This window comes from Rattus rattus, chromosome 12, assembly GCF_011064425.1.
Source record: "Rattus rattus isolate New Zealand chromosome 12, Rrattus_CSIRO_v1, whole genome shotgun sequence".
In the NCBI taxonomy this organism is placed as follows: domain Eukaryota; kingdom Metazoa; phylum Chordata; class Mammalia; order Rodentia; family Muridae; genus Rattus; species Rattus rattus.
The window spans coordinates 7,361,920-7,387,804 of record NC_046165.1 but is presented as its reverse complement, the minus strand read 5'-3'; the positions used below and the strand labels follow the sequence as shown (position 1 = coordinate 7,387,804).

Here is a 25,885-nt window from a genome sequence, read left to right as displayed (position 1 = left end):
GGGAAGGACATGGACAGCAGCCACTCACACGCAGGTAGCCAAGCCATCAAGGCCATTTCGTGCGTACAGGTTTGACAAACTCGCAGGAAGATTTTTTTTTTTTTCTTTTTTTCGGAGCTGAGGACCAAACCCAGGGCCTTGCGCTTGCTAGGCAAGTGCTCTACCACTGAGCTAAATCCTCAACCCCAACACGCAGGAAGATTAAAGGAGAAGCAAACCTCAGACAACGAGCACTCCTTCCCTACACCCCAACTACCTGCAAATACAGGAGGCCTTTGGAAATGTAGGAAAAGATCAAGCAGGGTACTGCTGGTGTAGCAGGCCGTGGCTGCAACCCTAGCACCTTAGCAAGTTCCAGGACAATCAGGGCCACACACTGAGACGCTCTCTGGAAATATCAAAGAACGGTGAAGAGTATCTCAAGCAGTAGACAACATGCCACGCTAGTGGGAAGACAGTTCGATGTCCCAGAAGCCCGTAGCAGTGTGTGTATAACGACCCCAGTGCTGGGGAGGAAGAGACAGGGGGGCTGGTGAGAGACCTTGGCTGGTCAGTCATGTGAAGTTGGAAAGCTGTAGGCTCACCGAGAGACCATATTTCCAAAAGTAAAGGTAAGACGGAGAGGCTGAGGAGATGGCTTGGTGACTAAAGAGTGTGCTTCGCCAGGCGAGGGCTGCCGCCTGGATGCCGACATCGACGGGCAGGAGGGTGTGGAAACTCGCCTGTAATTCTAGCTTGGCAGAGGCTGACTCAGGATTTCTCAAGAGAACTTGACTAGCTCAAGAGGTGAGCTCTGGGTTCAATTAATAGGCCCTGCCTCTGTGTATAAGGTGGACAGCAATCAAAGAAGACATGACCTCAACATCGGGTCTCCATAGGCATGTGTGTACACATATGCACACATGTACACTCGCGTGCCCACATTTGAATGCATGCATATATACCATACACATGAATACTTATTCCAGAAAGACAGGTGAGCAGCAACTAGGAAAGATGTTCATCGTCTGCTCCGGACGCCATCATCATTCACACACATGTATGTGCACAGAGACATGAACATACTCATAAAACATAAAGTATCCCCATACGGCTTAGGACACACAAGAATAACTGTGAAATACACGAAGGAGAAAAAGGTTATCATTAGACTTCATCAACGTTAGAGTCTACCGGCCAAAAGACACTGTTAAAAAACACACAGAAGATAGGGGTTGGGGATTTAGCTCAGTGGTAGAGCGCTTGCCTAGCAAGTGCAAGGCCCTGGGTTCAGTCCCCAGCTCCAAAAAAAAAAAAAAAAAAAAAAAAAAAACACGGAAGAAATCACAAACTGGAGAAAGTGAGAAATTATTAGAATTAAACACACATTCCAATAAACTAGCCATAACAAGATCTTAATAATAAATTTATGAAGAATAAGCAAGAGATTTAAGCCAAAAAAAATCCACACACAAAACAATCCAAGCGACCAATAAATGTGCACAAAAAAAAAAAAAAACCCAAAAAAACAAAAAACAGCTCAGTATTACTAATCATGGGGGAAACACGAGCTAAAGTTGGAGTGGGATCAGCCATTCCTATGGTAAAGGCTCAAATCAAGACAACCGGTAAGACAACCGGTAACACTAACCACACGGTCACCAAACACCCAAAATCCCTGTCTATTCGATGTGTGAGCAGAATGGCATTGTGAAAACTTTTTGGTGGGCTTTCTTTTTTCTTAGCAATCATATGCCTACCCAAAACACAGAAATTCCACCCAAGGTATTTTAATCTCAAGGGAGTGAAAATACACACGCACATAAACACTCGTACAAGAAGTGCTGTTGTTCTTAAAGCTTGACAACAATCCAAATGTCCATCAACCAACAGATGAATAAAATATGCTATCTTCTGACACAGGGTCATCACTGCAGGGAGAGGGGGGAAGAATGAAGGGGTAGACAGAGAATAAATGGACAAAATTAACCACCAAAACAATCATGGAACAAGACCTAGGTAATCAAAAGGATTCAGCCACGGAAACTCCCTATTGCCTCAGTTCTGTGCACTGAGCACAAGAAGAGACAACACTGATTTGTGATTCGTGAGGTTGGTGTGGGGTTAGAGACCGGCTGCAGAGTGCTGAGCAACATTGTATGGGGTGCCGGAAATGCTCTACTCCCGTAGGAAGATGGGGTTACAGAGATGTACGTTATGATTAAGACTTGCGAGCTACCTGGGTTCGTCCCCAGCTCCCAAAAAAAAGAACCAAAAAAAAAAAAAAAAAAAAAAAAAAAAGACTTTCGAGCTAAAGGGGGATGCTTACTTTATTGTAGGTAGCCTACATCTTGGTAAGAATACTGATGGTGTATAAAAAGGAACTGACGTCACTGGGATCAAATTCCCCATCTACGTGCAGGCATGTGCTGAAAACTTCATAGAGTCACAGTACCAAGAATGATTTACTTTGGGTACATCTAGAGTAGGGAAGAGGACCCCGTGTGAGGACTTGAAATCGGTACATGTCTCAGGACAAACATAGCTCCCAAGCCTTGGGTGATCTCTCTTGTGGGTTCTGAACCCTGCCCCAAGAGGCGGAGGCTGTACCGTCTACTTCACGGCTGGATTCAGATACTCAGCAAATATCCCTTCAGGAGCCATAGAAAGTTTGGTTTGGAGAAACAAGTTAGTTACGAAATTCAGAAGCAGGAGAAACTCCAAGACAGCACTTATTATGATGATGATCCAGAGAGAATTAAAAAGACACATTGTACGTAAAATAGAAAGTGCTCGGGCCCAGCGAGATGGCTAACGGGGTGGGGTGGGTGCTGAAACCCTTCATTTCATCTCTGGAACCTATACGGCAGAAGAGAGAACTGATTCCCACACGTCCTCTGACCAATACACTTGAGCCCATGCACATGCACGCGCGCGTACAAACACACACACACACACACACACACACTACATAAGTGTTAAAAAAATAACAAAGAAAGTGTGTGATTTTAATAATAAAACTGAAGCAGGAAATCCAGTAGCCCAACCATTTCTTACCCATCTCATTGTAAGACACCAGAACATAGACAAAAATGGACACAGAGAGATACGGGAACTCTAGAGGTCTCCATAGAAGTAAATAGGCCACCGCGATCTTCTCTATGCTTAACAGTGGTCTAGCATGGCTGAGGGTGTGAGATCCTACAGGGGGTTGGGGGAAGGGTACAGCAATAGACCTCTATTCTTTGGACACACACACCTCTCGGCAATGTTAGCTTATAAAGTTCTGTGCTCTTGTAGAATACCACCAGGCTTGATAAAATACAAGATCATTCAGGGTTTTTTTGTTGTTGTTGTTCTTTAGGTCCTAATTGACTTCTTGCTAAACTACAGCCATTATCGCTAGAGCACACATGCTGGGACAAATTGCCTACAAGCCAGGGAGAATCCCCAGTGACTGTCACCACACTACCAAGTGTACTAACTATCTGACTGGCAAAATCCCAACCACCTCCTCTTTCATTAAGGAAATAGTCCAGGAATAGGAGGCAAGGGGCCCCGAGAATGCCATCACCCAATCACTCAAGCCCCCGGGGGTCACGTGCTGGTCAATGTTTCCAGTACCCGCTATCTTCAACACAACCGTCTACCACCAGGGGACCCCACTTCAGTCAGGCAGCTGGCACGGCACTGCCTCCGAGGCTGGCGTTTCCAGATGATTCCCTCCTCGCAAATGCCCCGAGTAAAAACTCTTTTGTTGGTTTTCCGAAAGCATGGAAAACCACTGTGATTCGGTTAAAAATGGACGAGTTTACTTCTAAAGACAGAGGTCTTTGGGAAAAAAAAAAGAAATGAGAGCAAGGCAACCTAACACCCACCGTCCTTTGTCTGAGAGGGATTGGAAGGTGGGAGTGGGGTGAGCAAACCGTAGAAATCTCCGAATGACAAAGTCATTGTTCCGGGGTGCTTTCTACACACTTCCCCTGACATCTCCACACAAAGCCATGCAAGGGTCAGTGGGACCAGACAAGTCCGGGCAGTTCCACCCCTGTGCTTCTGTAAAAGCCGGTGACCCAGCCTATTATCCCAAGTCTTAGGCTGGCTTTGTTCTCCATATCCAGATGCAGCAGCCTTTTCTCATCCCGCACCCCCAGGAAGAAGGGACCAGGGACAGCTCCTTCGAGTCCTTTGGCTTGGCATTTTCACTTCACATAAAGCAGAAGTCAATGTGTCTGTGCAGGGAGGAGGGGACGGCGCGTTCAGGGGTGGCCTCCACCACTGCCTGCGCTGGTGGCTGAAGTAGCCTCAGGATTAGCCCTTTGTGCACCATGAAAGGGTATGAAAAGTCAGTTATTTAAGCTCAGTCGAGCTGTTGGCTTTTTCTTTTTCTTCTTTTTTTTCTTTTTTTTGGATGAGGGTGTGAAGTGGGGTTAGAATGGTTTTGCAATGCAGCTCTAAATCACTGGCAGCACTCTGCGAAGGGCAGCCTCGTGCAAGCTTGCACACTCAGAGAAGTACGGGCCCCAATCAACCCCACCAACACGCCAAGTAACTTCATTTTCAATTGTTCTGTTTGGAAGTGGGGATGTTAGCTGCCAGAATTCCGGATAAGTGGGGCACTGCTCAGTGCTACCGGGGACCTCGGAAGCTCTGGGAATCGTGCAGAGATTGCATTAATGTGAAATATTTACTGCTCAGTGGTCTATTCTGAAAACAACAGACCCAGATAATATGGCCTGGAGTGGAAAACAGCCATTAAAATGATAAGCACCAACAAACCCAACACATGTGATGCAAGCTGGTACTTGGGTCTTGTATGTGTCAGACAGTTGTCTTAATGGAACACAAGGGAACATAAAATGATTACTACCATCAAACTGTTTGTCCCACTCAGAGATGATAATATTCTATTTAGAAAGAAGCATATCCTTTGCTACTTGAATTTTGTTGGAATGTTTCTGGGATGTGCCTCAGCAGGGGAGAAGGTGCCCAGCTCTGGGTAACATCCCCAGACCTGGGGGTGGCAGTGGGTCATGTGGGGGGACAGGGTTGGGGGTTGTTCAGCCAAGGATCTGTCACTCTATCCACTTGAGAAAATGAGAAAGGTTATTTGAGCCCAGACATTCAGAGCTCGCCTGTACAATGTGCCAGCTCTTACTTCGAGAGCTAAACCGGAGAAAGAGAATTATGGTGGCACGACGGCGATGGCCTCTCCTGCAACCCTTACAAAGTACGTGCTTTCCTCTCATCTTTTCTACAGCACGCAGCTTGGTGAGCACGTACAGAACACGAGGATGGAGGTGGTGGTCGGTAAAGCTTGGTGAATTAGAAAGGGGGGTTTCCAGGCTCCCTGGCGCTCGCATACGTGACACGTGACACGTGAACCTTATGCTTTAAGTGCCGCCCTGTCAGGCACAGTCACCTCACAGCTTGTAAACTTGAGGCTTTTCCTGAAGAAGCATGAGCACGGCCTGAAGTGATTTTTTTTTTTTTAAAGGGCTCTGTGACCTCAGGTAGGAAGAAGACACAGAAGAGAATCTATCCATTAGCTTTTTAAATGGTCTGTCTTCATCTAGAATGGAGAATGGTTCAGTTTTTCTAACACCTATGATGTGACGAAACACAGCCCCATCTGGTGGCCTTAAACTCCCCACCCCGCGGCCTTCAGGGTTATCTGTGGGGTGAGGAAGTAGCTCAGTTAGAAGAGCTGGCCTAGTACAGTACAAAGCCCTAGGATCAACTCCCAATACCACGTAAACTGGGAGTGGTGGCATAGGCATCCTAATCCCAGAACTCAGGAAGACAAGAGGATCATAAGTGCAAGGTCATCCTTGGCTACGTAGTGAGTTCAGGGCCATCCTGGGGTACCTAAGGACTTATTGCCTAAAACAGAAATGGCTTGTGACTGACGTATCGCTGAGGGATGAACTGTCTCGCAGCACATAGCACTATCAGGGTCAGGATTTGCCTTAACCACGGCATTCTTACATAGATGTGTACATCAGTGGCCCCTCTGCCTCTGTGCGGGACAATCCTCTGCTTTCAATGCCCTGTTCTCTGTATCCCACCAACTGCTACAACGTTAAGGGCTGGTTCTCGAGACACAGCCTCTCCAGGATCCGTCCCCATTGCCTCTGTCTCGTCAGAAGCCTTGTCTCAAGGCTTGATTCCATACTGTAGTCTCACTACAAACATCCCACGCCCTGACAGTTTTGACAAGTGTGCCTTCTCTACTTCCAGGGGTTCAGGGACTACCCCAAAGCTTTGTCCTTTCCCTCCAGGCAGCCTGCGGAAGAATCCCAAAAGTTGTGACCTAAGAATGTAGGTCAGCTCAGAAATAACAAAACCTTGAAGCTTAGTTTCCATTTTAAAACATGTATGATGTCCAGGCTTGGCCTAGAACTTGCTACCTAGACCATGGCTTGGATTCACAGAGCTCTACCTGCTTCTTCCTCCTGAGAAGTCTTATACATAATGAGTCTTCGACAACTCTCAGGACACTGGGAAGCTCTTTGTACAGGGCCTTCATATATTCCTCCAGGCTGCCCCATTACTAGTCCTACCTGTGGTGTTTCAAATGAGAATGGCCGCTATAGGCTCAGATATTTGAATGTTTGGTTCCTGGTTGGTGAACTGCTTAGGACAGACTACAAGACATGGTCTTGCTGGAAACACAAGGGTTTGATGTTTCAAAATCCCATGCCAGGCCCAGCCTCTATGTCTCTGTGTCTTTCTCCCTCCAACTTTCAGATCAGATGTGAGCTCTCAGCTACTGCACCAGTGCCATGCCTGCCTGCTGCCCTGCTCCCTGCTCTGTCCTGCCGTGAAGGTCAGACACTAATGCTCTAAAGCTGTAAGCAAGTCCCTAGTTACATGTTTCCTTCTGTAAGCCGCCTTGGTCATATGTTTCAAGTCCCTAGTTACATGTTTCCTTCTGTAAGCCGCCTTGGTCATATGTTTCAAGTCCCTAGTTACATGTTTCCTTCTGTAAGCCACCTTGGTCATATGTCTCTTCACTGCAATAACACAGTAACTAAGACACCACCCAAACCTAGTTTACAACTGAGCATGGGGGTGGGGCATTTAACTGAGTATTTGGGGGGTTTGGGATGGGAGTCTGGCTAGGTGGCCAGGACAGCCTCCTCAGCCTTCCAAGTGCTTGCTGGGGTTATAGGTGTGCATCATCACACCTAGACTTTTAGAGACGGCGTTGCTGAGTCTTTCCAAGGCTTTCAGCCCGTCAAGCTCCTTCTTCTACTTGATCAGTTTTGTTGGTAAGTATGTCACCACTACATTACAATGACAGGCACCATAAGCAAATTTAGTAAGACGCATGGGGTGACTGTGGGGCAGAGCGCCAGCCACTGAAGGCAGACCGCTTACTAGCTTTGCAAAAGGTGTGCTTTTAAGAGACAGGAGGGCAAACTAAATGAGCGAGTCAAGCAGGAGCAGACCAGCTTGTTAGCCAAGGGACAAACAAACACATCAGGAGGCAAAGGCTAACACTCAGCCCTCAGGGTTCCAGAGTTAATGGCTTCACTCAAAGGGGCATAAGACTCTGTTAGCAACACCACTGTTCTCCCTCACTTTATCCACAACTCTAAAAGTCGAGAGTCTTAGAATAAAACACAGTGCTCAGACACCATTAGGCTTCCTCTGTGCACAGGGATGGTGCATGGACCTAGAGGCCCAAGCACTGTTGGATAATGAATGGAAATGAGATTAGAGAACAACAAACATTGGGGATCCCCCACTCATCACAGCATCCCGGCCTGCCTATCCCCCACTGCATCACAGCATCCCGGCCTGCCTATCCCCCACTGCATCACAGCATCCCGGCCTGCCTATCCCCCACTGTATCACTGCATCACAGCATCTTAGCCTGCCTCTCCCCCACTGTATCACTGCATCCCAGCATCCCGGCCTGCCTATCCCCCACTGCATCACTGCATCCCAGCATCCCGGCCTGCCTATCCCCCACTGCATCACTGCATCCTGGCCTGCTGCATCCTGAGGGTGGTGACGTAGCCCTGCAGAGAACATGAGTGAAGCAGGAGGGACTTTCTACCTGTTAAGATTCCTTCAGGTATGCAGAGGCAAGACCCCTTTGAGAAATCAAGCATGGGAACAAGCACACCATGCGTGCAAACCAGATCAGTGGCCCTGCGTGTGTGTGGGGCGGGAATGAGCTGAGAAGGGATAAGAGAACAGAAGAGAGAGCGGTATACATGACACATCTTTATATTCCCAAAATCTCAGGGTAGGCTCCACTTAATGAGCTATGTTGCACTAACTTTGTACAGGCTCAACTGAACGTGTATGCAGGTGTGCACGTGCTTATGTGCGCTTGTGTGTGAAGGTGAGAGGTTAATGTTGGGCATCTTCCTCAATCTCTTTTCTGCCTTACTTCAAGACAGGGTTTCTCACGGAACCTCAAGCTTGCTGATCTGGCTTGCTAGGCTGGCCAGCCGCTAAGTCTCAAGGAGCCTCCTGGTTCCACCTCCCACTCCTGGGACTATAAGCCTGACCCTGTCATATGAATTCTAGGAGACTGAACTCAGCATCTCGTGTCTGCACAGCAAGCTCTTTACCATCTCCCCAGCCCCGCCACAAACATGATGTTCCGAGTACAGTTCCCCAAACAACGATTTGTGGAAAAGTCACATACAGACAATGCAATTGCTCCTTGAGGGAGTTTATGGGCACACAGATGTTACATATACATACTATACATGCATACAAATATTACATATACACACATATTAATGCACATATTATACATACACACATATCACATACACATATTACATATAGCCAGATACATACACATATTACACACACATACACTCACATACACACATACACACACTCAGAATACACATATAAACACATTCACACATACATAACCACATATACATACACATTCACACACATACACATATATACACACATACACACACTCACATATACACTCATACACACACATACTTTTACCACACACACACACACACACACACACTATATGGTTGCTGGGTAGTTTCTCTCTAGGAGTCAGAGGGAGGGAGTGGGTAACTAGAATGACCCCTTCCCTTTATAACATGAATCATGGGCAAGCAAAGTAACGTACTTCTGTTGGATACATGAGGGAAGGGTTCAAGCCCTTGCTTGCTCTAGTGCTGGGCATTCCTGCTCTGGCCTTAGAGGAGGCTATAATCTGATTATCCACTGATCAGAGTCACCTGCTGCAGCATAATAAATTCCTGGGTTCAGGGGAGAAACCTTAGTTAAGTGCTGGAGTCAGCTGGGATGCTGACATTTCAAGCGGAAAGCAGAGGTGTCTGCTGTGTTCAGAAGATGAGCTCCACACATCGTGCAGCTCAGCTGGCAGCAGACAGGACAGAGAGCCGGTAACAGGCAGGCCGGTAGGAATCACTATAGGGAAAGGCTATTCTCGAGATTTCGTTTAAGGGTGCAGGAAGGTAGTAGATGAGAAAAATGTTCTCTGAATAAATTAAATATTTGTGGCTTATCACACATGTCAAGGCCAAGTAGAATCATCAAAACTTATTTACAGCACACTGGGCATTCAGGACACAAACACACACACACACACACACACACACACACACACACACACACACACACACATTCAGACACAGACAGACACACACACACATACAAACACACACACACATACACACATAGACACAGATACACAGACACACACAGAATGTGTGTATGTATGTATGGCATACAAACTTGAGTGGCTTTTATATCAGGGGGGAGCAGGCTCCAGAAAAGCCATGGAAGAGGCTTCAAGCTTTGTCCCGTTTGATTCAGGCCATCCCCAGTGATCCCATTTTCTGAGAGGAAGGAGGCAGCCCTGGCCCTCCGCAGCTGTTTCTGTCACCTGAGGTCAGGATGTCTCCTGTGCTAATCAACCCGGAAGCTGCACTTAGGTTCTTTATGCTCGACCAGAAACCGAGGCAACGGAGCATTTCCCCAATGTCCACGCACGGGCAGCATCTCCCAGAGATTCTGATTCCATTCCATCACACTGTGGGTATCACTCTCGGCTGTAGGCTTCTCTCGGGGATGACGTGAAGAACTCAGAGACAAAATGATCACCTTACCTCATGAATATGCCACGCATCTAGTAAGTGTTCATAAACTATCTTTAAAATCCGCAGCACAGAGCCTACTGGGTTGCTTTTCCAACTCGGGACAGCCCACTCCGGTTTCACTTAGTCCTGCGCACTTGATTCTGCCTTGCTAAGCAGACTACTGCTTACACGTGTGAGGCCTTTCCTCAGAGAAGACAAACACCGCATGGCCCACACCACCCTCATCCCACAGACCGTAACTGCTCCCTCCTAGCCGCCCTTCCCAACGGAATATGCGATTCTGTTCCATTCGGACCCATATCCCTAACCCCAGAGTGGGGCTGTTCTTATCAAAGAATGAAGACTAGTCCAACACATTCTATGAGCTCCCTAACAGATCAGTGGGGAGGGCTGGGAGAGGAGAGACGCCCTGCAGGAACAGGGAACAATTCATCCCCAAGTCACAGATTTAAATGAAAACAATGTTTTCCTTTTGGGGGGAAAAAAAATCAAGACAGTTTGTTAAACATCTGTTTATAAACACAGTCATCTGACCTCCTCCCATCAAGTATTACACATATACGTACCTTGTTAAAGTTATTACTAAAAGCAGTGAGTTCTATCTTAATTAAAATGCCACTAAGAATTTTTAGATATGGCATCTGTGAAGTTATTAATTAATAAATACACACACGCACACACACACACACACACATATTGGCTAGTTTACCAGTATGTTCACACCTGACCTAAGGTATTTGCCTCTCCTTGGTTTCTCATGTCTAAGGGCAGAAGAGCATCTCTATGGCACTGATATTTTAATTCCCTCTAGTTTAAGCCTGCATAAAACTATTCTGTCTTGATGGAGGACTTGCTTTTAGAAATCCTGTCTATATTCAAAGTGCTTGCAATTTCTCGAAAAGGCCAAGAAACGGATATAACTTTCCATTTTATGTTATTATTTCCAGTCATGTATTTATATTTCATTCAGAAAACCCTTCAATCTATCTTTAGTCACTAGTGATCCACACATGCACCCACCAAGGCCCAGTCTCCCAGACACTTCTCACCCTGGTCCTTTAGTACCTCTCACAGTGACTCTCACAACAGCAACCGAAGACACAGGCTTTGAAAACTGTCACTGCCCTGTGCCCCATTACCACAGATACCAACAGTTAGTACCTTAAAACAAACCCCATCCATGTTCACATAAATATCAATCTTTCATTGAAGCCTAAGGGACAAAATTAGACTTCTATGTGGCAGGAAATCCATTCACATTTTAAACAAACTTTTCCTTCATTTGGTAGCCTGACAGATCTCTGTCCCTACTTCTGTCCCAACTCAGAACACGGGGAATCCAGGTACAATGCCACAAATGAAGGGTCCCGTCCTCGGGCCCCATCCTCTCAATTCCTCAGCATTACACTCAGCAAGACACTCAAGTTCTGGACTGACTGACAAAACTAACTAGACTGCCATCTCCTTTCAGAAAAGGTGGTGAAGCACGTGTGCCCTGGATTAAACAGTTCACAGGGGTAACTGTAATGACGTCATTTACTTCTAAGGCCATCCACTCTTAATTATCCAGAAAAGCACGCTCGGATGCATAGCTTTTAGGAGGAAGAACTACGGAGCCAAGCGGCAGACTTTATTCTTTGCTTTCTCTCAACTGGGAACTTTGGTTGTCATTCTGCCTGCCGTCTACACGCTGCCTTGTTCGTTCGCTGGCTGGAGATGCTGGATGAACGCTTGCTTCCCTGAAGATCAGATCCAGCTGAACCTAACTGTTTCAGCCAAGCTGAGTACAGGAGCATCTTGGGAAATTCCCTGTATGTAGTAGGAGCTGGCTGGTGGCTTCCCGGTGTCAGCAGCAGGGTTTGCTAATGACATTAAGAACAAAGGCAGGCAAGGAAGTTTGCTACTAAGTCAGTTTTGAAAAGAGCTAAGAAAACCCTTCAGGGACTGCCACACCAGTAAACAAGGCCTGAGAAAAATTCCACCCATCTTGGAGGTCCACATTAGAGAGCTGGTGCTACTACTGACCTGAATAGGAGAGGGGAGAGAGGGGAAGGGGAGGGAAAGGGAGAGAGAGGGTGGAGGGGCAGGGGAGAGGGGAGGAGGGGAGACAAAGAGGAAAGGGGAGAGAGATGGGAGGGGGGGGGGGAAGAGGGAGAGGAGAGGGAGTTAGAGAGGAGAGGGGAAAGAGGGAGGGGGGAGGAGGGGGGAGGGGAGGAGGGGGTTAGCAGAGGAGGGGGGGGGAAAGAGAGGAGGGGGGGGGCAGAGGAGGGGAGGAGGGAGGAGAGGGAGCAAGAGGAGGGGGGAAAGAGGAGGGGAGAGAAGAGAGGAGAGGGGAGAGAGGGGAGGAGAAAGGAGAGGGGAGAAAAGAGAGGAGGAGAGAGGGGAGAGGGCAGAGGAGAGGAGAGAGGAGAAGAGAGAGGAGAAGAGAGAGGAGAGTGGGGAGAGAGGAGGAGAGGAGAGGGAGAGGGGTGCTATTATTCACCTGAATAGGAGAGGGAAGAGGGGAAGCGGAGGGGAAGCAGGGGAGGGGGAGGGGCGGTAGGGAGGAGGAGAAGGGAAAGGGAAGACAAGAGAGTACTAGGGGAGAGAGGGGAGGGGGCAGGGGCAGGGGATGGGAAGAGAGGAGAGGGGGAGAGAAGCAAGGGGTGAGAGGAGAGGGAGAGGGGTGCTACTATTGACCTGAATGTTTTATCTGGTGGCTAATTCTCACATTTCTGTTGCTGTTACCCTTGGCCCTCTTTTGTCTGTTTGTTTTGGTGGTACTGGAAACAGAACCCTGGTCTCAGAAACGCAAGGTCAGGAGAGCTACCTTTTTCCATCCAATTGTTTAAATAAATGTATTAAAAGACTGAATTAGAGTAGATTTTTTTTTGAAAACCAAAGCACCCCCTGATAGACCCCCCTCCCCCAAAAGACCAAGTACTAGGCCCATCCACCAGGTGAGCCCATTGGACAGTCATTGTGACCTTGCTACACTTTAATTCCAGAGACTACTTAAAAATGTAAGCCGCAACCCTGGCCGCCCGCCTGAGCTAGCAGAGCTAATAGGCTTCTAATTAATTTCCAGGAGATTGCTGTTATAACTAACAGGTTTTAAACATTTGGTTGATTGGGGAAAATGAATTGAATATAATGTATTTGATTTGGAAAATTAGTTTTCATTCTATGTGCTTACCATAATAGTGTTTATTTTAAGTTTACATGATTCCATTAAGAGTCCCAGAACACCACTGGCTTGTTTTGGTCCTGACAGAGCCCTATCCTACTTAAAAGAGGAAGAAAAAAAAAAATTACATTTAGATTTTTGTTGTTGTTGTTGGCCTTTCTTTGAGGGCAGGTTAAATTCATTTTCTGTGGCTTTCATTAAAAAGAAAAAATCTTTGCCCTATCATAAAGCAACAGGCGGACGATGCCAGCTATTCCCCAGTGAGAAGCCTGCTCGGCCATCACAGGCGAATCCTCCTCAGGGAAGGCGGCACACACAGTCCGAGGAGGAAGCGGCTGTTTACCGAGTTTCACTTGATTCCTCCTGACAACCATTTAAACAATGAATGTTGGGAAATGTCCCTCAAAGAACCAACAACAATGGCAGGAGATCAGTGCTTTTATATTTAGCTAATACTATTTTTAAAAGGAGAAAATATTTCTTCCTGAAAGGATTATGGGAAGGCTTATTAAAGACACCTGCAAATGAACTGAATGACAACAGATCTGAATCATGCTTGATAAGTGAGTTATCCTTCGCGGGAAACTCCTTTTGGGGGCGGGGGAGGGACAACGACGGCGTCGAGATTCACCCCTTTTAAGATTCTAGAAACTGGCTATCAGGATCCAGAAGTAGTCGACAATGGTTAAGTGTACCAATGGTGGATGATGAATAAAGAACTGAAGTACAGAATCTTCTCTCCCCTCACAAGGCCGAGAATGCTCTGTACTGAAATCAAGAAGCACCATCCCTCCATAGGCGCTACAAAAAACGCACGAGGGAGGGATTCTAATTAGCAGGGCTCACTCTGCTAATCGCTCAGTGGGCCAGCCAGCTTCCGAAACTCAGCCTTGGCCTGGCTCACGGTTGTGGAGAGAGCCCTTTGCTAATTCTTCTAAGAAGTAATTAATAATCGTTGTCAAAACATGTGCTTAAAGTTATCTGTATTCTATGAGGTTGGGGTGGGGGGGCCTCTGCCACGAAGAGTTGCTTCTAGGGGGTAAGGGCATAGCCCAAGCCGGTAGCAAACATTTTAAAAATAAGTTCACAGAACCAAAAGGGGTCTGGCGCGTTTATCTGCGGTGCAGACTCGGCCTGTGGGCCCCGCGTGGGTGTAAGGAAGAGAAGTCTTCACCCGTGGGCCTGGCTGTTGGCAGTCAGACAGCCTGGGCTCCCTTTCTGAGTGATTAACAGGGATTCCAGCCCAACTGTGGACCCCAGGGGCCCAGCAAGATTCAGGCTCAACTGTGGACCGCAGGGGCCCAGCCGGGCTCTGGCTCAACTGAATCCCCTGTGAGGATTCCACTTCCGGCCTGCAACTTGGCTTCCGGTGAAAACAGCTGTAAACCAGCGGTTAGGACGAGCGAAAAGGGTTCAATTTCATCGCAAGGGAGCCACAGGCCTATCTTGGATTTTAAAATCTGCACAGTTCTTGTGAGATGCATTTCTTCTCCAAAATAAACGCTTAGGGCGAAACAGAGACGATCCCCTGCCTGAGTCACTGAAAAGTCGACAGAATTAAATGACAGAAGAAAGCAAAACAAAACAAATCAAACCGCAGGGGCAACAGCACTGAATGAGGAGATGAGAGAAAGGTGACCCAACATGATTCTTTTGGCCCTCAAGTTCACAGACAAAACAACATGCTAAAAGCAGGCATTTCTGTGGTATCCTTTTATTAAAGACACCTTAAGACAGAGCAATCAACGTGTGAAAAGAAAAGCTGTCAAAAAAAAAAAAAAAAACCCCAAAAAAACAAAAGCAGACATTTTCTGAGAAGACTTTGATCCTGTACTATTATTGGCTTAAGCATGCCTGCATTTAAAGCTTTGAATCTGCAATAAGCACTCTCCATTGTCCTTGCTAACAAAGTATTATTTTCACCTGATTATTGCTAATCTGTTCTTTGTAAGTAACCACACCTGGTTTTACCCCACCCCCCCTTCAAAAACAAAAAAAACAAAACAAAGCCAAAAACAAAACAGTGCAGTAAATATTTGCCCTTTGTGGCAATACAATGCATAATTTTGTTAATCTGGGCTATCTTTCCGTGAGAGGTGATTGTTTCTATATTATGAAATGTGTTCACAGTAAAGCGAATCCATGCCAGATACCTGGGAGGCAGATGGAAAGCCACTTACCAGCATGTAGCTGCCACGAACCAACCCTGACACGAACGCTCAGCCACTCCCACACAGCACATTACTCACGCTAACTTAGTCTCTAAAGCACAGCCACACCTTTCCTCTGCAAACATGGCCTTTTGTTCAGGTAACAGCACACGTCTCCAGCCCACTGCCACCCCTTTCCCTTGTGGAAAGGCCTTGGAAAACAGAAGGGAGGCCAAAGGGTGACACCATTCTGCATCTGAGAACATGATATCACTGTACATACCTGGATGAAGTCTAGAAACGTTAGGGGAAGCAAGTCGTCCATGTGTCCGATGTCCTTGGAGAAACGATTTAAAATCCTTCCTGCAGGCACAGGACATGAGAAATTACACATCTCCCCAGACAGACCCCTAAGAGAAACAACTTGCAAACAAATCAAAACAATATTTTAGATGCATATGTGTTTAATATATTATGCATTCGTACAAAATCAGCCGATGTCAATGACAAGAAAAAGAATATGGAGTGATACCTAAAGGAAATAAAATACCACCAAATGCTGCTGGACAGAGAATTACAATGTGGCCCTCATTAAAAATAATACATATATATGTACACACACATGCACACACAAACGCCCACATACACACGCATACACAAACACGCACACATACATACACACACATACACACATGTACACACAAACATATACACATACACATGCACACACACATACACATGCACACATACACACGCATACACAAACACACACACATACATACATACATACACAAACATACACACACATACATACACACACACAAACATACACACATACACATGCACACACACATGCACACACACACACATGCACACACACACACAGGAAATGGGAAAAACCAGTGACAGAGTTGGGTTGGCATTGTTGAAGCGCATCCCTGAACTTTTAAGTCTCACTAGGTCAATCCAAGTGCAGAGAAGAAAGATGAAAATGAGTAAACACAAACATTAATGAATTCCAATTGCTATGTCAGTTTTTCTTTGATCTTGAGAACTTTTTTTTCTAAACGTATATAATAGTATCAGTGTTTTGCCCCAAAGATGTATCATCGGACCTCACATCCCAGAGAAACTCAAGATGCTGCCCGGTGAGGAGACACTGTGAGGTCACTCCTACCAGTGTCCACGTCATTCCTGTCAGACGGGTGGCCAGGGTGACGGCTGCAGGCTTGATTGAGCAAGAAGAGAGACAAGAGGAAAGTAGAAGGGAAACAGAAGCAGTGCTGCACAAGTTCCTACCATGCCCTGCGATTCCCCTGGAGAAGATCCCAAGGGCAATGGTGAAGGCTTCAGAGGGGACCAATCAAAACTGGCTTCTACCAAGCATGCTTTAGAGACAAACAGGTGATGGATGGATGGATGGACAGATGGATGACTGATAGATAGATAGATAGATAGATAGATAGATAGATAGATAGATGATGGATGATAGACAGACAGACATGATAGATAGATAGATAGATAGATAGATAGATAGATAGATAGATAGATAGATAATAGACAGATAGAAGGATGACAGATGGATGGATAGATGGATGGATGGATGGATAGATGATAGACAGAGAGACAGAAAGATGGATGGATGATAGGTATGTATAGATACATACATACATACATACATGATAGATTGATAAGATGATGGATGGATAGATAGATGCTTGGAAGATAGATAGATAGATGATAGACAGATAGATGGATGATAGATATGGATGGATAGATAGATGGATGATAGAAGGATTGATAAATAGATGATAGAGAGACAGACAGATGGATGGATGATAGGTATGTATAGATAGATAGATGATAGATATATACATACATGATAGATTGATAGATAGATCATACATACATACATACATACATGATAGATAAAATAGGTGATAGATAGCCAGTCTACTTTGAGGCAGGCAACTCCCTGAGCAATTTTCTGGCTGATGCTTCTGTAGCCCCTGGTGCAAATCTAATTCTTGCAGAGCACCTGGGTTCTACCGGAAAGCACGGGTGTGCACACCAGAGACAGGGAGGCCACAACCTTCCTGTCTCCAGCTCAGGACACATGCAGACTGCAGAAAGTGTCTTTCATGACCTCTTTGGCAGGCCCAGTGACAACTCTTTGTAGCTCTTAGTAACACCCCCTTCAGAGTCTCATCCTGAGGGTTAAAGGAGCCCATGATATGAAGGAACCCTGTCAGGGTGCCAGGCACCTTTTAACAAGCGCTCGAAAAAACAAACAAAAAGCTGGGACAGTAACTGTTAGCCAGGTTCTGAAGCATACCGCTGGGAGAGGCTATCCAGCTATCAAACTGTGGATTCTGGTCCAACAGCTGGGTGGCGTCTAACTTAAGTCTAAGTGCCCAAGGATCCCAAGGTTGCTCCACAGCCGCTCTCTAGACCAGGCTTGGAAGGAGAAAAGACTGAAGAGTTCAAATCAGACGCATCTGAGGAAACATTACGACTGGTCAAACCCCCACACCCCCGCCATCCATGCACGCCATAGGCTTTATGAACTAATCTTTAAGTTCACTAAGAAACCTAAGAAACAATAACAAAGGAAGAAAATTACTACGGCTCAATGGGTAAGAGCATCTGCTCAGTCAGCGTAAGGCCCTGAGCTGGAGTAGTCCCCGATACCCAGGGAGGAAGCCGGGAACGTCTGAGAGGGGAGACAGGTGGATCCCACAAGCTCGCAGGCCGGGCAACCCAGAGTAACCTGCAACGTTCTGGTTCAGTGAGAGACCGCATCTCAAGCCAGTAATGCAGGGAGTGGTGCAGGAAGACCTCCTCGGGGGTCTCGTTCTGTCCTGTGCTGTGCATCCCCACACTCGCCCCAGGCAGCAGAACTCCCTGGCCGAGATCGCCCACAGCTCTCACTCCCACCCACCATATATAACGTGAGGCAAGGGGGTGCTTATGGTGACTCTTAAGAAACACGGTGAGAGAATGAACAGTGTTTGTGGAAGATGTTTCTGCCTTACAGCTGAGCTGACATCGAAATCTGGGATTGTGAGGCGGACGGAGTTCAAGGCCTCGGACTCATTTGCTGAGAAGTCTCCAAATCAAATCCTCATGTTGAGTTCCCCCATGCTCTGCCCCTTCATCCGGATGATGACATGTGGTCCCCACAGAGATGTCTCAGGGGAGGTGAGCGGGGAGGGGAGCGAGTTTCCCGAGAGAATCCAGTCCAAGCAAGCTGCTCTAATACAACAGCTTGCTTCCTTTCATACATAAGTTACGCCAAATCTCGCCTTCCAGAACAACACCCGAATGCTACTGAGCCTCTCTGCCCTCGGAACTGCTAACTTCTCTTGCCACGACATTAATCACAGCCTTTCCAGACTTCTCACAAGCAACCTGTTGATGTGCTCCCAGATGACTGGGTTCTCCCTCCACCACGGTCTCTGCGTACATGCAGAAGGCCCGTCTCCCTTAGCACCAGTGCACAGGACTCAAAGCGAGTCCCCCAGGGATTACTCTCTCTCTGTGAGAAGTAGGGCCCAGGCCCTGGTTCTGCACATTCACCAGGCCCAGAATTAAGAGGCCAGATACCATGCTCTATAACACGCTGAAACAAAACACAGCAAACAAAAAAACCCCGGGTCAACGGTTTTCTTCCTTTCTGAGGTGTCTTCTCGTTCTGCTGCATATTTATTCCCCTAGCGACGCAAAACCTTTCAGTTTCATGCAATCCTATTCGTCAATGCCTGTGTTATTTCCTGAGTCACAGCAGTTGTGTCCAGAGAGCCTGTGGCTGTGCCTATGTCTTGGAGTCCCCCCTTCTTTTATCAGATTTCGGTCTCAGACGAAGTTCTTTGGTCTGCCTTCTCACACAGAGTGGAGAACAGGACTGTGGCTTCGCTCGTGTGTGAGTATCCACTCTTCCCACCACTATGCTACTCCAAAGCAATGGTTCTCAACCTACCGGTCTTGACCCTCTTGGTGGTCACATATCCGATGTCCTGCACATGCGCATGGGATATTTACACTATGATAAATAACAGTAGCAAAATTATAGTTATGAAGTAGTTACAAAGACAGCTTCATAGTCCGGGCTCACCACAGCATGCGGAACTGTATTAAAAGGATCACAGCAGTAGGAAGGTTGGACACTATTGTTCTAAAGGATGCTTAGACAGAGGATTAATATCTAGGATCTATGTATGAATAACTTAAAATAAAAACCCTCAAACAAGGGGTTGGGGATTTGGCTCAGTGGTAGAGCGCTTACCTAGGAAGCGCAAGGTCCTGGGTTCGGTCCCCAGCCCCAGAAAAAGAAAAAAAAAAAGATTTCTTAAAAAAAAAAAAAAACCCTCAAACAGCCAGGAAGTGAGGAGACGGTTCTTCTGTAAAGCACTCTTCAGTGCAAGCATGAAGGTGTGAGCTCAGTCCCCAGAACTCATAAAAACACAGGATCAACAGCGTGTGCTTATCCACACTAGGGAGCAAAGACAGGAGAACTGATGGGGCTCACTGGGCAGCCAACTAGCTGAACTGACGAGCTTCAGGTAAGTGAGAGACCTTGTCTCAAATAATTAATAATAATAATAATTATAATAATAACAACATTGACCTCTGGCATCCACACACATGTATGCGATACACATACACCTGTGTGCATGTGCACACACACATAAACGTGTACAATATGCAGAAGTGATGACAGAGGGGCCATATAATAATATAATAGATGGTTCTCGAATTATGAAAGACAGATGGCCGGAGAACATGGAAAAGTCCAAACTGTCCGGCTGCAGAGAAAATGCAAACTAGAATACACTGAAGCTCTACGCAGATGGTTATCAGCAGGAGAAAATGCCGGTTAAGGTACCGGATGCTGGGAAGCCAGGAAGCTTTGTGCACAGCTGGTGGGAATATAAACTGATTTCGCTGCTATGAAAATCAGTACGGAGGTGCCCCACGAAACTAAAGCCAGGATTCCCGTTTGACCTACGGCACCACTCCTACGTAACACACCCAAAGGACGCTTACTCAACGCACCAGATGCCTGCATAACCATGCCCCTGGCCTCACTATTCACAAAAGCCAAAATGTACGCTACGAAGTCAGCCCAGGTGTTCATCAGCACATGAATGATTAAACGTGAGGTGTGTTCCACAAACGAAGCCCCAGTCAGCCGCGTTCAAGTCCGCTGGCAAACAGAAACAACTGGAAATTATCACAGCACGCGAAGCAAGCCAGACTCGGACGAGTGCCACATATTTTCTCTCTCGTTGGAGAATCCTAGATGGTCCATACATATACATATATATATATATTATATTATATATATATAATATATATATGCTACACACACACACACACACACACACACACACACACACACATATATATGAATGACATGAACACACAAGAGTGATTGGGAAAAAAGAGACCAGGAAGAAAGGAGAGGGTGACAGAAAAGGGGACACTGGGTTGTTGAAAGAAATTGTTCTAGTAAAAGATATTACTATGGACAAGGAACAAATGCCAATTTCAAAAGAAAGGAAGATTCCATATTGCCCTAACATTATACCGCACAGGCAGACTGGGGTGTGTGTGTGTTATAGAAACAAATGGCTTTGGGAGTTTAACCCCTTTAAACCCACAGCTTCTATCCCTAGGAACTACCCCAGCTCCAAGCCAGACATGGCCAGTGAGACATTGTCTGGGAACTAAATAATCATCTAAGAGGAGACTCTAACATTTCTGAATATCTTCACAGTGCACATAACATGGACAAGACTGAGTATGAGAAACTGGGACAGGCTGGCTGCCCTGAAGTCCACGCTGTCACCCTGGTTCCTCCCACGTGGCTCTGCTTCTCTGACTTGTCCAGAGAAAAGTTCATAAACGTGGTCACCAAACTTCTTTTCAAAATAGAAATTTATGAGGGGTTTTACTTTAGGAACTGATTGTAGAATATATTCTCGAATTACTGCCACAGCTAGAATTCTGACCTCTCTCCCTTGGTCAGATTCTTTTATAGTTACAGAAGTATCAATGTCTGGCTGGAATCTGTGTTTATGTGTATGTTAATATGTGGATGTGTATATGTGTGTTAGTGTGTGTGTATGTGTGTGTGAGTGTGTGTGAATGTGTATTGGTGTGTGTATATATGTTAATGTGTATGTAAGTGTGTTAATGTGTAAGTATGTTAAGTGTGCATTAGTGTGTGTGTTTCCGTGTGAATGTATCTTAGTGTGTATGTGTTATTGTGTGTGAATATGTGTGTGAATGTATGTGTTAGTGTGTGTGCATGTATATGTTAATGTATATGCTAATGTGTATGTGTGTTAATGTGTATGTTAGTGTGTAAATATGTGTGCATTAGTGTGTGTTTTTACACGTGTGAATGTCTTAGTGTGTCTTAGTGTGTGTGAACATACGTGTGTGTCCACACATACATGTGTGGAAGTCAGAGGTCAACATGAATGCCCTCCTGTATCACCCTTCACCTTACTTTTTGAGTTAGATTCTCACACAAACCTAGAGCATGTCAATTCAGTTAGACTAAGTGGTCAGCAAGCCTTATTAACGTCCTTCCTCCTAGGATTCCAGGCCAGTGCTGTATCCGGCTTATTATGTAGGTGTTGGAGATCCATATAGATTCTGATGCTTCCACAAGAAATGGTTCCCCACCCAAGCCTCCTCTCCCTGCTTTATAATCTTAGTTTTTAAAGGCACTATTTCTCTGTATCAAAATATTTTTTTACTGAGGTATATTTCTCATAATTCAGTGTATCTTGGTAACCTTACTAAACAATGTAATTATCTCTCAAAGGAAGTTTAGCATGTTTTCCCCTCATCACCAGCCCCTCCCCAATATCTCCTGCCATTTACAATAATTCCCAGCCTCAGGTAACCACGGATGCACCTTGTCTTATATGTCTTTTTACAGTTCCTTTTAAACAAATAGAATCAATTTCTATGTGGTCTTTTATAGCCCGTGTTTTTTTATCTGACACTTCTGAGGTTCATCCAGGTCATCCACTTTATTATTTCCCCTCTGAGCCGGGTTCTTTGCCACAGAAATAGTCTTAGTTAGGTACCAGCAAACGCAGTTCCAGTTCCACTAATTCATACCATACTTGACCTTGAGGGCAAGAGCTTAGTGAGCCTTTTGCTAACACAGCACATTGGGGGTGGTGTGTGTGTGTGTGTGTGTGTGTGTGTGTGTGTGTGTGTGTGTGCATTGTTTGACTGGGAGGGTTTACCTTTGGTTGGTAGCCTACAGAGAGTAGAGAGAGTTGGAGGCAGAAGTGTCAGGCTCAGGCTGGGCGCCAAGTGAGGGTGGCCTCCTATGGACCTGTAGCCAACGTTAGGGAGACGAGAAAGAGGGGAGCAAGCTTACCAACTGGCCTCATGAGATGTGGTATCTAAATTTAAGTGCCCTCCAGGGTGCACTGTCCAATAGCACAGACAGGAGGGTGAATCGGTGTTCTAGGTACAATGACTGAGGAGGGCTCAGCAGAGGACAAGTCCATGGCAGACAGCACTGAGCAGAGCCCAGCTGAGTCGCTAGGTCAACAGTTGTAGTCACGGGAGATGAGGAAGCCATTTGAAGGGTGGGTCAGCCTCGACTCTACCAAAAATTCCAGCCAACCTAGTGTGAGAACAGAGCAGGAGATGTGGAGAGGTCCTCTCTGCTGGAGGGCCTCTGCTCTGGCTCATTTCCTGTCAGAACAGGCCACCAACACAGTGACAATCGGTGGCGTGAAACAACAGGCCACGAGAATAGGGCCACACAGGTTCTTCTCCTCCTCTGCCCATACAGGCAGGAGGGAAGTCAGAGGACTCATTCGAAGTCTGTGAAAACGCGACGGTAGATGGGCGTGTGTGCCTTTCCCTGCCTCAGAGGTCGGAGATCAGGAGGATGAACGAGAACATGGCCAGGAGCCTTCTACCAAGTTCAGGAGCAGTGTGCACACTCAGGGTGCTACTCATTATTGTAGGAGTTCAACGCTGAAACAGGGCATGAAAGGCTCTCACAGCTAGTAACCTCCCAACCACAGGACTAGAATCCCGAGACTGTGGAGAATCTTCATGACACAGAGGAGGAGGCGGATGCCGGGCAGACTCAGCTTCCCGCATCTGTCCATCTCCTAGAACTGCCTGTCTCCCACTTAGTAGGGCCTTTCCTGTCTACTGGACGCTCACGTAGAGGAGGTCTGCAGGTTATGACCACACTGCTCATGTTAGAGGAGATAAAGACCAGTAGCCTTTGCTCAAGGGGCCGCAATGCTTCATACTGGGATGGGGGTCCACCTGCCCAGCCTTCTGGGGATTTCTTATGTCACAGCGAAGAGAAGCATGACAAACCTCATTCTTCAAGACAGCTTCCCTCAGCAGCTTTTCCTGGCCCTTAATCTAAGGACAGAACTACTTCTCGTTCTCTCTCCTCTCCTCTCCCCTCCCCTCCATGCTCCCCCCACCTCTCTCTGTGTGTCCCTACCTCTCAACTCCCTTTTAAAAAGAAAGCCATCTTGCTTCCTGTTTCTTGACCATTCCAAATCTTACCTGCCCAGTTTTTCCTGGCCTAACTCAAGACACACAGTTATTTCACAAAGCATTTCAAACTCAACAAGGCAAGACCAAACGCAGGCCTTCAAAAGTGATCCATGACTGCCCACACCCAGCTTCTTGAACCTTGTCCCAGACCAGTGCCCAAACACCGGTAGGGAAATACGAAAGGCACTTTTGTCTTATCTGGATTTCTCACAATTACCAGCACGTCTTGGCTTTTTTTTTTTTTTTTTCTTTTGAAACAACCTAGTCTGCACCTTAATTACTCTATCAGTCCTATCTGGCCTTGGAGAACACGGGGGAAGGAAGATGGGTACCAGGTATCCCTCCTGGCTGCACGTACCCTCACTCCATTCTTTACCCATCTTTTCTGGAAGTGTCTCAATCCTGCCTCAGCTCCATCTGCCAGGGCCTTAGTCCTTCCAACCTCGCTACTGAACACAGCTCAGGAAACTTGCTTTGTCTACAAGGTAAGCTTTGGATAACTATGTAGCCCTTTGGGACACACAGATAGCAATGGCCCCGGTTAATGTACCAAAAGCAACTTAAGGTGGACCCTTGGAGGAATTATAATCTGAAAAGGAGGCATTCAAGGTACAGAAGGGCTGCTAAGGACTTGGTATGTATGCTCCCTATAACACCATCATACATGCTCAGTCCAGATCGCAGAGCAGTCACCGTCCCAATCACCATCCAGTCTATCTGCCCTTATCAGAGCCACCGTGTGGAGACTCCACCCCCAGCAACCAGAAACCTTGACCACAGCAGTATCGAGTGCACGCACACACACACACACACACACACACACACACACACACACACACAGGCACAGGCACACGCACACATACACACGATAGTCAGGCTTACTAAAATTGGTAAGTGATGCTCTTTGTAAATTCTAAATCACTAACACTTTAAGTATCAAAGCTCTGAAAAAAAAATTAAAATACCCTGGCAGAAACTATTCAAGTGGATCACAAGCTTCTGATGTCATAGAAGACAGACATCACGTATGTCTTTTCTTGACCTACGACTAGCATTTTTGGGGACCAACCAATGCAAAACCATTTTTTAACTGCGTCTATGTCTTGCTTCCTTGAGTGTAGGTTGTACCCCAAGGACTTGGCTCCGTATAACTGAGTGGTGCATGTTTCTTGAGCTACTGCCACACCCATTTATGTTAGCGATGTGAAGAAAGGAAACCTTTTAGCTAAGTAGTAGAATCGAGCCTGAAATGAGCCCCCATATGCTCTGGCAGAGGCATACTCCGTGCCTGGCTGGAACAGTGGCTCAGCTGGTAGAGTGCTAGGCTCGCCTGCAGAGATCCCTGGGTTAGATCCCTGGCACCACATATGCTGGCCTGGTGGTGTATGCCTACGATTCTGGCACCTTCTCAGGGTGGACAGAGCATAATTTAAAGTTAGCTTGGGCTCCATAGCAAGCCCAAGGCTAATTAGATGGCATGAGACTTTGTCTTAAAAAGAAATAAGAAGGAAAGGAAGGAAGGAAGGAAGGAAGGAAGGAAGGAAGGAAGGAAGAAAAGAAGGAAGGAAGGAAGAAAAGAAGGAAGGAAGGAAGAAAAGGAAGGAAGAAAAAGGAAGGAAGAGAAAGGAAGGGAAGGAGGGAGGAAGAAAGGAAGGAAGGAAGAAAAAGAAAGAGAGAAAGAAAGGAAGGAAGGAAGGAGGGAGGGAGAGTGGGAGGGAGGGAAGGGAAGGGAAAGAAAGGAAGAAAGAATGGAAGGAAGGAAGGAAAAGAAAGAAAGAAAGAAAGGAAGGAGGGAGGGAGGGGAAGGGAAGGAAAGGGAAAGAAAGGAAGAAAGAAAGGAAGGAAGGAAGGAAAAGAAAGAAAGAGAGGGAGGGAGGGAGGGAGGAAGGAAGGAAGGAAGG

General features: G+C 46.4%; 1 protein-coding gene across 1 annotated transcript in view; it reads right to left on the bottom strand.

The window, feature by feature from the left end:
- The window catches only part of Abcc4 (ATP binding cassette subfamily C member 4), a 232,806-nt gene that overhangs the window by 61,830 nt on the left and 145,091 nt on the right, over window positions 1–25,885 (bottom strand). Inside the window, exon 20 of the mRNA XM_032917695.1 lies at window positions 15,703–15,782. Coding sequence (XP_032773586.1) covers window positions 15,703–15,782 — 80 coding nt within the window. The remainder of the gene's footprint in view (window positions 1–15,702; window positions 15,783–25,885) is intronic.